Genomic DNA, 14055 nt, shown 5'->3' on the forward strand with positions numbered 1-14055 from the left:
AAGGATGCATTTTACTGCAATATATAGTTAACTATAAAATGGGGAAATTTTAAGTCTAAAAGGTATTTATTTGTAATGACATTTTTCTTAAATATTTCCATGAATCATAAACGAAGAAAAAATATTTGTAATGTGAAAGATGATAAGTAATGTCATGAATATAAGGTATTTTTATAAAAATCAATTGGGATTTCATGATATGTGGGATATAGAAGTGAAAGCAACAAAGGAACAAGACAAACAAATGAAGAAACAAAAACTCATAGACACAGACAATAGTTTAGTGGTTACCAGAGGGTGAGGGGGGAGAGGGGTGGTAGATGAGGGTCAAAGGGATCAAATATATGGTGATGGAAAGAAAACTGACGCTGGGTGGTGAACACAATGTGATATACAGATGATGTATTTAGATGTGATATAGATGATGTATATAAATGATGTATTACAGAATTGTACACTTGAAACCTATGTAACTTCACTAACCATTGTCACCCCAATAAACTTAAGTAAAATAAAATAAATCAGTTGGAAAATGGCACATGAGATTTTTCAACTTGAGTAACCATTTTAAAAATTCAAACACCTCTCAGATTAGCAGAGATTAGAAAGAATGATAATATCCAAGGATGACAAGAGTAGGGAAACACATTCGCATATACGCTGTGGGGAGACTAAACTGGCACAATCTTTCAGAACGTCACTTAAATGCCTTTAAAAGGATTACATTTAGCAACTTCCCATCAGGAAATAAAAACTGCTAATAATTATACTGCACTTACTATGAGCCACGCATTCTAAGTGCTTCACCTACTGTAACTCATTTAATGTTTGTAACATCAGGAGGCAGGTACTATTATCATCCCCATTTCACATTTGTGAAAACTAAGGCACAGAGACAGAGATGGAGCAATCTGCCCGAGGTTACACGAATAGTAGAAAGTGGCAGAAATAATCACGAGCATGAGGATTTACAAAGAAGGTGACGACGACAGACAGCCTGGTCTAAAAGAGAGAAAAACCAGAAACAGGCTACATGTAAGAGAGGACTGTGGACTCCATACTTTAGGATGCGAAGGAACCATTGAACCACACTGCCAAAGACAGTCATGAGATATTTTAGACAAAGAGGGTAAAAAAAAGTGTATGTGATATAACCTTATTTTTATCCTGAAGTGTGTGTGTGTGTGTGTGTGTGTGTGTGTCTGTCTGTCTGTCTGTGTGTGTGTGTAAAAAGTCTGGAAAAATAGCTCAGATATTTAGAGAGGAATCTGAAGGTGGTGAGGTCACAGGTGATTTTGACTTTTCTTTACATTTATCTATTTATCTGCTTTGTCCGCATTTTTTCTCCAAGAGTATTATTTATATAATTTTAAAAATATTACTTAAAAGTGCACCCCATGCCCCTCGCCAACTCAGAAACAGAATATTTTAATAAAATGCAAGTGTGAATGTAAAAACTTAGAGATATTTTAATAACACAGGGGCTATACAACTATAATAAATTACTTTCAGTTAAATAATAAAGGGGAATTTCAGGGAAAGGACTGACCTTAATTTCAGGATAGTTCAATATACCAAGAAACAACTTCCAGTCATCGAACTTTGTCTTTCCTTCTTGCTACAATAACTTATCATAGCAATAACTATAATTTAACTTTTACATTTCTAAAGCATTTTCAGCCATACCATCTCATTCAGTCTTCACAACAGCCCCCTTGGGGTAATACAAATAAAAAGGTTGGAAATAGAAAAGAGAGAGAGAGAGAGAGAGAGAGAGAGAGAGAGAGAGAGAGATTCTCTAATCCCTTATGACACCTGCAGATTTTTCTGTGTGTGACAGGAAAAAAGTATCCCCAGATGCTGTTGCAAGGATTACTGATGTCCTGCCACTAAAGCACAGCACTCTGGAGAGAGATGACAATTAGGCTGAACAAACACAGGGTCCCTTTTGACAGTTTTATATCATTTATGGCGGCGCACAAAGCTGGGAATTTACAGCAAATGCAAACTCATCTTCCTATGAAAAGTCTGCAATCGTCACCATCAAAATTTTGGGCTGTCATTGTTTTGACTGTCTACTGGTAAACTAAATAGACATTTTCTCCCATCTCAGGTCCTACGTTTCCCATCCTTATCTAATGTAAAACTGCATGTTGGTGAGCATCCACAAGCTCAGTGAGGAAGAGTTTTGATTAAATGCACTATGATGTCAGGATTCTTCTCACCTGTCCCACTGTCCTGGTTACTTGAAAGAGGAAGACAAAACAGCAAACTATTCCCTGGGATTGCTAATGCTCTGGGAGGAGCTATACTGGGGGTGCCAAAAATGTACACACATTTTAAGAGATGTTATCTATGTATTACTTGTCAAAGTTATGGTAGCAATGTATAGTATGACGTTCGCTCAAAAGATGGCGTTAATAAAATGAATGCTAGCATCGCCACGCAACAGGCAGGACAGTCAGAGAAAATGGCGGAAGCACGGTTGTTGTTTGAGGAGCACAGACCATTTTGAGGTGGTATTTGAAATTCGAGAGCGTTGTGGAAGTACAACGACAATGGAGGTGTGGGTGTGCAACAGAGCCTCCGACACGCCTAACAACTGCACACATTCGTGATAAGTCTGAGACGCGTGGTGCTGTGTGTGATGTGCACAAGGGAAGATCCGGGAGGCCGCCCATGGTAACAAGTCCTGCTTCTGCTGCTGTGGTGTTGGAACAGGTTACACGCTCGCCACAGAAGTCTACCCAACAATGTTCGCCTTAATCATAAGTGTCTGGATGCTGCCGGTAACCACTTTGAGCACCTCTTGTCATTGCAGAACTCACACGTGACTTGTATTCATCTTTTGTCATCGGTCTATATTGAGTATTACAAGTTTAATACTTTTTTCCTTTCTTAAAATGTGTATACATTTTTTTTGGCACCCTCTGTATTGTGACTCCTGCCTTGACAAAGGACACATACAGTCTAACAAGACAGGCCATATTGCAAGAAATACATCCTATGACATAAATGACTCATTTGCTGAACACTGACATTTTTCAAATCTGTGTAAACCCAGATGATCCCAGACCTATACTTAATTTCTTCGTTCACTCATAAAACATGTCCTTCTAATGGTTCTGTCAGCGTGTCATCATTTTCAGGGTGACACCTGCTAATTTACTCCTCATCCTTGAAACCACATCAAATGCTAGCATTTTAGCTCTGCTAAAAGCTTCAGCCGTTGAGAGAGAAAGGGTCAAGGCCAGCGATCTATTTAGTTGATCAGCTTTCTTATACCAAGATGAGAACTTTTCTCAAGATTCCTAAAGCCACTTTTCTCTGAGGAAACATCCTTACTTCCTATGGGCGGGAAGCAAGAAAGGCTGATGACATTTTTCTTGTGAATAAATGTTTCGATTAATGAATTAATAGGAGGGAGGCAGGAAGTGAAAACAAACATTAGAACAAACAAGAGAACATATAATCACAGAATGAGGAGCTCAGGACTCCCATCTTTTTTTTTCTTTTTCTTTTTTTTCCCCCCATGGTAAAAGCAAGCAGAAAACTAAGTGGCACATGGACCCAGAAGAAAAGAGGAAGGCAAAATATTCCAGGCACAGGAAGAAAGAAATGGAAGGAGAGGGCTTCGATGTAAAAAGAACCAACGTAAGCTCTGAGCTGAGCTCATCATTTCCTCTGCACTGACTATCATCTCATTTCGGTAGAGGTGACACTGGAATCAGCAAGTCCTGGATGTCCCTGACCCTAAGAGATCAGAAATATGGATACCAAAATGCAAGTGTCAGAAACAAATGGGTGGGGTAATAGCATGGTGACATTGTTTTCCTGATACAATAATGACAATGTAACTATTTTAGAAAGAAAATCCCACAGGTAGTTGCCCTAAATATGTAGCAACAACAGGTGACTCAATGAGGACACAAGTCACCTCTGGGAGTGACTGAGCCCCGTCTACCACAAGCATCTGACTGCCCCCCAGCAAATTCGGACAGTACCGCTCTGCCCAGATCCCAAGTTCGGGGTCAGGAGATGCCTCTGTCCTGGCTCTGCCACTGACTTGCTGTGAGAACCTTGGTAAAGTTGCATCCATGTTGTGGACCTCTGCTTCCCCTTTGTAATCTGGACAGAATCCCCACGGTGCCACCTGCCCCTCAGGGCTGATGTGAGGCTGAGCTTGGGAGAGATTCGGGAAGAAAAAGAAGTGGTGATGAGGGTCCTGCACTGGGAAGCTGTGGTCATGCAGGTAGATTGAACCATTATTAAGTTGAATGCTCAACCACTGTCTGGGAAAGCAGGGAGGAAAAACACTGAGGTAGCGATGGAGGAAGTTGGGGTAGTGAGTACTCAGTCCTAACTCTGCCCTCACAGCAGGTCTAGCTCCAAATATTTGGGCTCCTGACTTTGACACATCCCTAGGCAAAGGTGAAACTCCCAGCTTGTATTTTTGTGTGGTGGCTACCTTATACTTCTACCCTTATAATCCTCTGAGTTCCCTTTTTCTTTATGGTGCATTTATTGGTTTCCTTCCCTGAACAGCAACACTGGCTTATATTGTCTCTTTCCCCTTGCTTCCAACGCCACTGCTCCCTGATTTTCGTCAATAATACTACCTACTTTAGTGATGATCTTGATGTTATCAAATAGGCTTATCCTCTTGAAGAAACAGGGGGGTTGTGTCTGCTTTAGTAAGGGTCAATGACACAGCTACTCAGGAGATCCTTTTTATAAGAAATACCTAAAGTCGCTTGTTTACAAACAGGTCAGGTGGAAAGCCCTCTCTCCCACATTAGGGAAGGCTAGGAGGAAAAGGCCATCACTCTGAGGCCAGGAGGCTGTCAGCCAAGGCCAGGAACACCTCTGCAGTTGGGCTCACTCAGCCCCAAGCAGCAGCAGCCAGGACAAGGGGCACCCTTCAACGGTGGCCGTCGTCACAGCAGAGCCCAGCCTAACCTTACCAGGTTGCTCTCAGCCGTTCTCCAGGGAGCTTCTCCAGTTGGGAACCGGACTCAGAGGCTTCTGAACCCTTTCAGCCACCAGCTGAGCACAAATTAGGAAGGCAGGGGTTGGGGCGACAGGAACACAGACGAAGGAGCTATTTTTGAGTGACTGGAAATAAAAGCTAAACACAGGTGTGTTCTGCACCAGTGTAAACGTTCCCAAATTCACAAGAATTCTTCATAAATAAACTAAAAAACAAACCATTTGGGTTGCCATATTTCATCCCAGTTTCCAAGGACACACACAAATAGTTCAGGTCTTTGCACATTATTTCAGGAATCACGGAGGGCTTAGAGGCACTCCCACCCAAGGTGTCTGACTCATTTTCTAGAAAGCTACAGGAAGTAACAATCGAGGGCTAAAAATGAGGGCAACGCCTGCCCTGTGACTCCTGCCACAGCACAGAAAAGCAGGGCAAAGGAAAACCACCTTAACTGACTATAAAAGGAAAACACAGGCAGAATTTGAGGTAAATACAGAACCTTTACGGCAAAAGCAATCGAATTTAGAGAGAGCGATTCGGGTCTTTCAGCTCAACTCATACATAAAATAACGAAGCCTATCCAAATGCATATTAAACAAATCATGGTGAAGCTATTCACTTTACAATATCACCAGCACACAATCACTAACTGAACTTCTGAGCAATTCCTTAACTCAGAGGAAGATGTAAGAATTTTCTATAAAACAGCAGACTCAGACTCCATGTTTCCCACTTTCAGCAGGCAAAATATTTATGGCCCATTTTCTCCCCAAATTCTTGCTGAAATCTCACGCACTGAGAATTCGGAGCTCTTTCAGGTAGATTGCTCACCATTGCTACCTATTTCATATCATGCAGCACAATTGGGCCCAGTCACAAGAGTCCTTCCATTCCTGTTTCCCAGGTCAGAGAAAGAGCACCTGAAGTAGAAGTGACAATTCCTAGGATTACAGGTACCACTGGTGGATCCAGCCCTGTGAGAGGCACTTTATACACAGCATCTTAGTAAATCCTCACGGCAGCCCTGTGAGGCCAGCTTTGTGACTGAGGAAACTGAGGCTCAGAGAGGTTAAGTGACAAGCCCAAAGACACACAGCCAAGAGTGGTGTTGCTGGGATTCAAACCCTGGTTTCTCTGAGCTGGTAGCCTACATGACACTTGTCAATCTAACATGCTGCTTCCAACAAACTAGGATGCCAGGTCAAGGGTGTCAGATATTTCATGGGAATAAAATCAAAACCTGCAGAGATACAGGATAGCAAAAGACCTGATTTCACAGACCATATAAAATGATAAGAAAAATGAAATTATGTAGTGCAAGAGACTTTTTTAAAGCAACAAGCTCAAAATGGGCCCGAGCGCAGGATGCAGCATAACTTAAGACTGGCTGTATTATCAGCTATCGAACAACCAGCTAAGTGGGTAGGCAGAGGGCATCAGGGCAGCAGGAACACGGTCTGGGTCAAGTTATGGAGGACACACGAGCAGGATGGGGACATCCCGGAAGAGTTCATGTAGAACAGCGACGTGGACCCAGGCCAGAAAGCCAGACTGAGGCCAGGCTGACTGGGGCCAATGAATGCAAGATAATCGACTCTGATTTTATAAGAAATGAGAGGAAAGTTACTAAAGACTCTTGTTGGAGCAGAGGGGTTACATGAGCAAAGCGCTGTTATGGAATGAGAAAAAGAATGGGCTGGGTGCTAAGGATGAAGCAGCCGTCACCTTTAGCCACCCCAGGGCTCTCCTCTGGAGCAGGTGCTGTAGAGGGTGCTAGGGAACGGAAGGGGCCCAGAGAGGTGCAGCCTCCAGCCTGGGCCTGGCTCCACCACAGACAGGAAGTAGCAGGGATGCAGGAAGGCAGAAGAATCCCTAGGTTCTGGTGCTCCTGAACTGGGGGCGGGGGGGGTAGGCAAGGGTCAAAATGACATGCGCACTCTACCCGGGGAGCAAGATCCGTGTGCAAGCCCCGTCAAAGACCAAGTGTACGGCCAGGGTGACAAAGTCATGTTCTGCAAATGCAACAGCAAGATTGGTAAGCCACTTCAATTTCCAAACTGCCTCCTCATACATTAAGGTATGAAACTGGGGAAACCGGGTGCCAGCTTTGGGACACTCCTGACAGCAGCCTTCCACATGGGTCCATTCCTTTCTCCTTCCTGTGTAGATGGGACCAGGAGAGAGTCCCTCTCTGACCAAGCTCTTTAGAAAAACCTGATTCTTTTTATCAGACTAGATCTCAGGCCAGGAGAAAGGAACGAAACAATCAAGCTGAATATGTTCTCTTTATATGTAATCAAACGACAAGGACAGGAATATGATATGTTAAAGTAGAAATAGACGTGTTCAGATAAGGGACTATCCATGGTGGGGGTTTTTCTTTTCCTAAAACCTTATGACATATTATTGATATATCTGGTTTTCTAGTCAATGAGGCTGCCCCCCTCCAAACAAAAACAGGAAAGTGAGTCTCCCCACCACTATGAAGAATGGCAACTACTGAATTCTCAGCTTGGTTTATCATCACAGGGGAAAGTGCCTGCCCCCCTTTCCTGTACTAGGAAAAACAACTATCTGTGCTATTCATCAAAGTATTTGTATCAGGCCTCACACTCACATAACAACTTCCCCATTCTGAGTGTTTGGTTAAGGGTCTGATTCAAAATCGGAAGTGCACTGTGCATAAAAAGCAGCTGAAGGAGGCACCGCCTAAGGACCAACGGAAGGAAGGGCGGTAAAAAAAAAAAAAAAAAAAAAAAAAAAGGAAGAATCGCTGGCCTCCTTAGCAGAAAGGAACAAGAGGGCAGCATTCCCCCTCGTCTGATTTTCTCCTGCCACGAAACACACTACCCATCGACAGAGATACACTGAAATAAGTTCAGGGGAGGATATTTTACAGGTGAAAAGATGGACAAGTTCTTGGGCCATCAGCAAAGCAGGGAAGAGTTTGCTATTCTAGAAAGGCACCCCTTAGCATTGTCTTGCATACCACTTTCATACAGAGTGTGTGAGAGGGCCAGCTCTCTTCCCCAGATAATTTGACCTTTGGCAAGCTACTTAACCTCTGGGTCATTAGTTCCCTGGCATCGTTGGCTCGGCCTCTTAAAACACACAACCTCTACAGCCATTTCAAAAGGTAACTATCCTTTATTGTAAAGGTAAATCATACCGAATACTTTTTGGACACACTTGGGGCCAGGGGATAGGGGAGCAGGCAATACCATGGTCCCTCCCTCTCAGTAATGGTCAGTGGCAGTCGGACTCGGGGCCTACCCCTCACACTAACTCCCTGTTGTCTCTCCTCTTTCCCTGTGCCCTCTACCCTGTCCATGCTTCCCAGCCCTGCAGGAACACAGACAGCCACATGCTTATGCTGAGAGAATTCAGTGTTCCCCGGCCACTCACCTGGGAGCAAGAATAATACCTCCTTCCCCTTTCAATGACAGTTCACCATTTCATCGTTATTTGACCATCATAAAAATCCTGTATCTCAGAGAAAAGGCCATGTATTCCAGAATTCTCTTAAATAATATATCTTTCAACCATCTACTTGGGGAGTCCCACTGCATGAAAGCATACGCCGTACGTGGTCCAAGCCCTGCTAAGCTGCATCACTTCGCACAGATTTTATAGCTCTCCGTATGATTACAGGGCTCTGCCCGTAATGATAATAAAATCGTTCAACCTTCTTAGCCCAAACAAGACAGGCAAAATTCTCTCAGGCATGCTACCTGTCTTTGATCTGAACAGCAAACATTCTTTAAGCATTTTCTGCCGGTGAGGCATGACCTGCCTTTTTAAAGCTCTCCCTGGATACATCGCAACCCAGAGCTTTGCAGCCTGGGCTGCTGTGGGGGGCCGGCTCTCCAGCCAAGCAAGCAGCCTCCCAGGTTAGCCCTTCTGGGACAGACGTGTTCTGCAGAGCCATGCAAATCTGCAGCTGGCTCCATGGTGAACAGAATCGATTTGATTTCCAAATACATTCATTCACCTGGATAGACTGGACTTATCCTGATCAAGAGGAAAGACACAAGATTCTTCCTCAGGAGTTTAGCACCATGGAAATCTCGAGTTTCAAGGGTTAAAATTAAGCTTGTCCTATCCAGCCCACATCTCAAATCAGTTCATAGTTTCAAAGGCAGGAGGGAACCTTTGTTTACCTTATTGATGAGAGTGACTATATCTCCTTCCTTGATTGTCAATTCATCGTCATTCTGTGCCTCGTATGGAAATATTACCTTGCAGTAATCCTTGGCTGTAAGAAGAAAAGAAAACACAACCTTTAAATGCTTTAGCTAATGAGCTGGCCCAGGAGACGTTCTCTATCACATTAACTTCAGGGAAAAACACACTTAACAGACAGGATGTAAGTACTGATGAAGAAAGGGTCACCCTCAGAAAACTCCCTAAGATTGTCCGTTTGGGGCTCATGCATATTTATTCTCTTCATTTTTTTCCCTCACAAATCACGTGATGTCATGAAATGCCACTGACTGCTTTGCTTCTCTCAGACAGAAAAAAAAAAGGTTTCCTTGGTCTCAGGAAAATAGACGTGTATATTTTATATATTCTTTTACATAACATTTCATATACTCTTCAGGTGCATGCATAAGCAGACATAATCTACAAAGAGGAAAAAGCTTAAATTTCGCCCGCACTGCCTTCTTCCAAGCATCACTAAATCAGAAACAGGGTATTTTTATATGTTACAAAGCTGACATGGTACTCAAAACAATGAACAAGACTCATTATGGTACATATTAAGAGACAGAAGTTGATATATGTGAATACGTGTCAACCACAAATAGCCAACAAACACTGACCGAATGTTCTTTACACACACACGTGCATGCGTGTGTGTGGGGGGGGATGAACTTGTACAAATATGTGCCATGGCCTCTCTGGGACCCTGCCTACTCATAGATGGGGCTGATCATCAGCGAGATACCCCCCGGCCCTTGCCAAAGAGGGAAAAATACTAAGGCCACTTTAAATCAGTTCAAATATATAATTGTATGCTTTTGAAAGTCTATCTGATGTGAAACCTTATCTATTTACATAAAAGCGCCAGTTTAGAAGACAGTGAAAACATTTGTAAGGGATTTGGGAAATGAAGACTTAGAAAACTGGAGTCTGATGACTCAGAACAGAAGGTAGAAAGAAAAATTCAAGAGAATTCATGTCTACTGGGACAGGCATTTCTTATTCTGGAGCCAAGTCAACAGTCTTAATGGCTTTAAATGGCCTTAGATATCCCAAGGATTAGGCCAGTTCCTGCAGACAGATCATAACGTAGAGCTGTATATATGTAAGTATCAATGATATTGTCCCTAGTGCCATTTACATCACTGAAATGTGGGGGGGGGGGGTATTATGGTTAATGTCATACCAATCAAAGAGAGTGATATATGAAATAAGGGCAATAAAAAAATCTGCAGCACAGACACACTAGAGTTGGTTTAGATAAAGACAGAGGGGAGAAGCAGAAGAGAGAGTAAGAAAAGGACTCACTTTGTTCCTGTGCAGATGTTTTTCCTTTCTATCCAGTGGCTCTAAGATACCTGTTATATCACCTAGTATCATCCTAGTGTCGGAAACCTTCCGTCTTAGGTACTCAGGGCCCCTGATGCCTTCTGCTTATTAACCTGTGCTGAGGGCACTAGTTCTAAATCCCATCAATACCAATCTGCCTTAAAATTCCGAGGTCCACATAGTTACGAATGTTCCATCTCTCTTTATTTAGTAATAGCAAACCTCCCAAATTCTGAATTGGCCAAATGTTCTAAAGCGAGGGGAAAAGTTACACACCTTTAAATTGAATGATGACAACTCCTTACCAATGTTCCTATTAACTGTCTAGTAAAATATGACTATCCAACCTCAAAACTTACAACAAAAGTGAAACAAATACAGTATTATTGAAGAACTGCTCTGCAAAGTCCCAGGTTTAAGAATAATTCATTGGATCAAAGTCATGGAGACGTTTTACGAAGAAGACATGGCACCCATGGTAAACAAAAAAAAAAGGAACAAGTCATGTTTCTACTCCTTTCCATAAAAAAAAAAGTTAATTAAGTGTGGTAGACATTGTTGGTTGACTTCCCAGCAGCCATTCCCCATCTCGTTCCCAGTTCGCAGACTCCTAATGTATTCAGTCACTACATTCAGGAATAGAGAGAATCCTCCCACAGCCCCAGGGATGAGTAAAATATGTCTCAGCAAATAATGTTAATCCCACTCCCCTTTGTGATTGGTTTAGGGGTGAGCATGCGATATACTTCCACCCAATGAGCTGTGAGAGGGAATCTGCTAAGAGGGGAAAAGCTGTTAAGATTTTGTTCCCTGTTTTAAAAAAGAGATAGGAAGAAAATAGCTGTCCCTGCCATTCTTCTTTTAACACTGTTGCATCCTTGTTGGAAGACAGCACAATGTTTGGCCCTGTTGCAGTCATATTTCAACTATGAGAGGAAAGCCAAGAAAATCACAGCGAAGTTGACCGTGAGTCCTGACACTGTTGAGATGTCTGTGAAATTAACTAACCTCAGTGGGCCTGTCCTGGATCTCTTGTTACCTAACTTAATAAAACTCTATTGCTTACCGCCCTTTGTGGTCAGGTAGGTATTTATCACTCAAAGCAGAAGGTACCCTGACATGAAGGAACTCGGTAGAACAAAGAGGACATTTCCAGTTACCTCCTCTGAAACACTTTACTCTGTCTCCCCCGCAAAAGCCTGTTCCTACACATCTTTGTCATTTCCTTTCCCCCCAACTCTTCTCTTGGTATCTCAGGACCAGACCTAAAGTAGGAGGTCAACAAATGACTGAGGAATTGACTTGTAACCAACATAGTGAGAAAATATTTACAAGAAAGTATTAGCCTGCCTTTAAAATGTTTCACGGGGTCATTTTGTTTTATGCCCACAATTTCACTATAAACCAAGGAGGGCCGGTGTCCCCCGTCTTAAAAAAAAAAAAAAAGAAAGAAAACAGCTTTGATGACCTGTAACGTATATGCCATAAAATTCACCCATTTTAATTGTACAGTTTGAAGAGTTTTAATAAATGTATACAGTTGTCTGACTATCACCATAACCCAGTTTTAGAACACTGTGAGGCATTAGACACAGAATTATCTAAAAAGGACCAATTTTACATAAAAGGAAGAGATACTGGTGCCACTGGCTACTGTCAACCACCACTCTCCATGAAGCAGATTCCTGCAGGTCTCGCCCCTCTTTGCATCCCTGGAACCTGACACACCTCCCATTCAATGTTTCTTGATCCACTCATGATACATACGAAGTGGAGGAAAAACTGAGGCACAGCACAGTAGGAAGAGAGAATTCTGGGCCAAGAGTCAAGACTATCAAAACTGAGTTGGGTCCCGGCTGGGCTGTCCCGAGGCAATCACACAGTTCTTCTGAACCCCAGTATCCTCAGGTGAAACATGCGAGGCCAGCCAAGGAGGGGGTAAGTGAAGAGTTTGGTTAACTTCAGCAGAACGCGCTAGCATATGTAAACTTACCCCCAAACAACTAAAAACAGAGCTGCTCTTTAAGTAGACAGTGGGGCTGACCCATCTCCCAGCCAGTCCCCGAAAAATTCTCAGGGAAACGCTGGAGGCTCCAAGGAGCAGACTGGGCTAGATGTAAGTCCCTGCCAGCTCTGACGCTGCATGGCTCTCCTCACAGGCGCTAAAGAACACTCCGGACCAAATATGGCAACCATTAGCCGCACATTTTAAGTTGTCAGGATATATTTGAAAATAAGAATTTGTTTTTACTTCTGAGGCATTTGGGCCCTAATTCAGCAGTATTGGAAAATAAAAACATTATGTTGGTTTGGATGTACCAATGGGTTTTAACATATTCAAAACTAAATGCACATAACAATGTATTAACTCTGCAACCATGATTTGCATTTTGTAGTATATGGAACGAAGATGTTCCCCACTTTAACTCATTTATTGAGTCACCACCATGAAAAAGATACTGTCGTTCTTGGGCCTGTGAACTACAAGTCAGTCCAACCACCCCGTCCCACCCTCATATGGTAGTGACAACCTAATGCTTGGAGAAAGGCAAGGGGGAAAGAGTGATTGGAAGAAAAGACGAACACGAATAAGTATAAACCCACTATGATGCAATATTGTCGCTGTGTCTCAGAGAAAGGCAAGATTATATTCAGGAGAAAGTTCACAAAAGAGGAGGCATTTGCTACATCTTGAAAGAAGAATATTCGTATAATTCCAAATCCTTTTGGACATGGGAAGATTATAAATTTTAAATGAGTAGCAGACAGAGATGGAAAGGAAGGGAATGAAATTAACTTTTGGAGGCAGGCATTTTCCATCTACTCATCAATTAGATGGATTTAATTAGTCTGAGATCAAATGGGAATGAATACACACAGGCACATAAAGAAATAAAGGCACAGCTTATCCAGTGATTGAGATGATTTTGTCTCTATTTTTCTTTCAAAAGATTTTTTTAAAAAATACTAATGAATTAGCATGAGACTGAAATCCTAAGTCAGTTCTTAAGCTTTTCCTTTTATTTATTTATTTTTTGGGGTCTTAGAGTCCTTTAAGTATCTGATAAAAAGCAATCATTCTCTCTTTCCAGAAAAGGGGAAAACATCCGACATTCAAAGATATGGAGGAAACGTGTACAATATCAAAAGGTTCGAGGACTCTGAAACCCTTGCCTAGTTCCAGATCAAGATCCCTCTGTACTAATTAATGACTGACATTCCAATTTTAGGAAATTTGTTCTATTAAAACCACCAAGAACTCCAGTCGTGATTCACACACCCCTGAAAAACAAACATTATTTTAATTTCTAATCTTTCAGAAATTTACATGAGATTAAAAACAGACTGTTTAAGGAACTGAACTCACATGCCCACATCCCATGACTCCCTTCAGCTGATTTTATAATCTATTCAAATAAAAAACCAACCAACCAACTTTAAACATATCAGTAGGCAGAACATATCCACACACACAAAAAGGAAATAACACTGACTCCAGGATGAGTCTCTGGGCTCAATTTGAGGACACAAAG

The 14055-nt window shown here is 42.3% G+C and overlaps 1 protein-coding gene across 7 annotated transcripts in view; it reads right to left on the reverse strand.

Moving 5' to 3' along the window:
- SH3KBP1 (SH3 domain containing kinase binding protein 1) overlaps nucleotides 1–14055 on the reverse strand; it is a 321649-nt gene that overhangs the window by 80141 nt on the left and 227453 nt on the right. For all 7 annotated transcript variants that reach the window (XM_019755429.3, XM_074323349.2, XM_019755427.3 and 4 more), the window contains one exon: nucleotides 9151–9245. In XM_019755429.3, the coding sequence (XP_019610988.3) occupies nucleotides 9151–9245 (95 nt within the window). The remainder of the gene's footprint in view (nucleotides 1–9150; nucleotides 9246–14055) is intronic.

The sequence above is a fragment of the Rhinolophus sinicus genome, chromosome 18 (assembly GCF_057876585.1).
Source record: "Rhinolophus sinicus isolate RSI-liver-muscle chromosome 18, RSI-T2T, whole genome shotgun sequence".
NCBI lineage: Eukaryota > Metazoa > Chordata > Mammalia > Chiroptera > Rhinolophidae > Rhinolophus > Rhinolophus sinicus.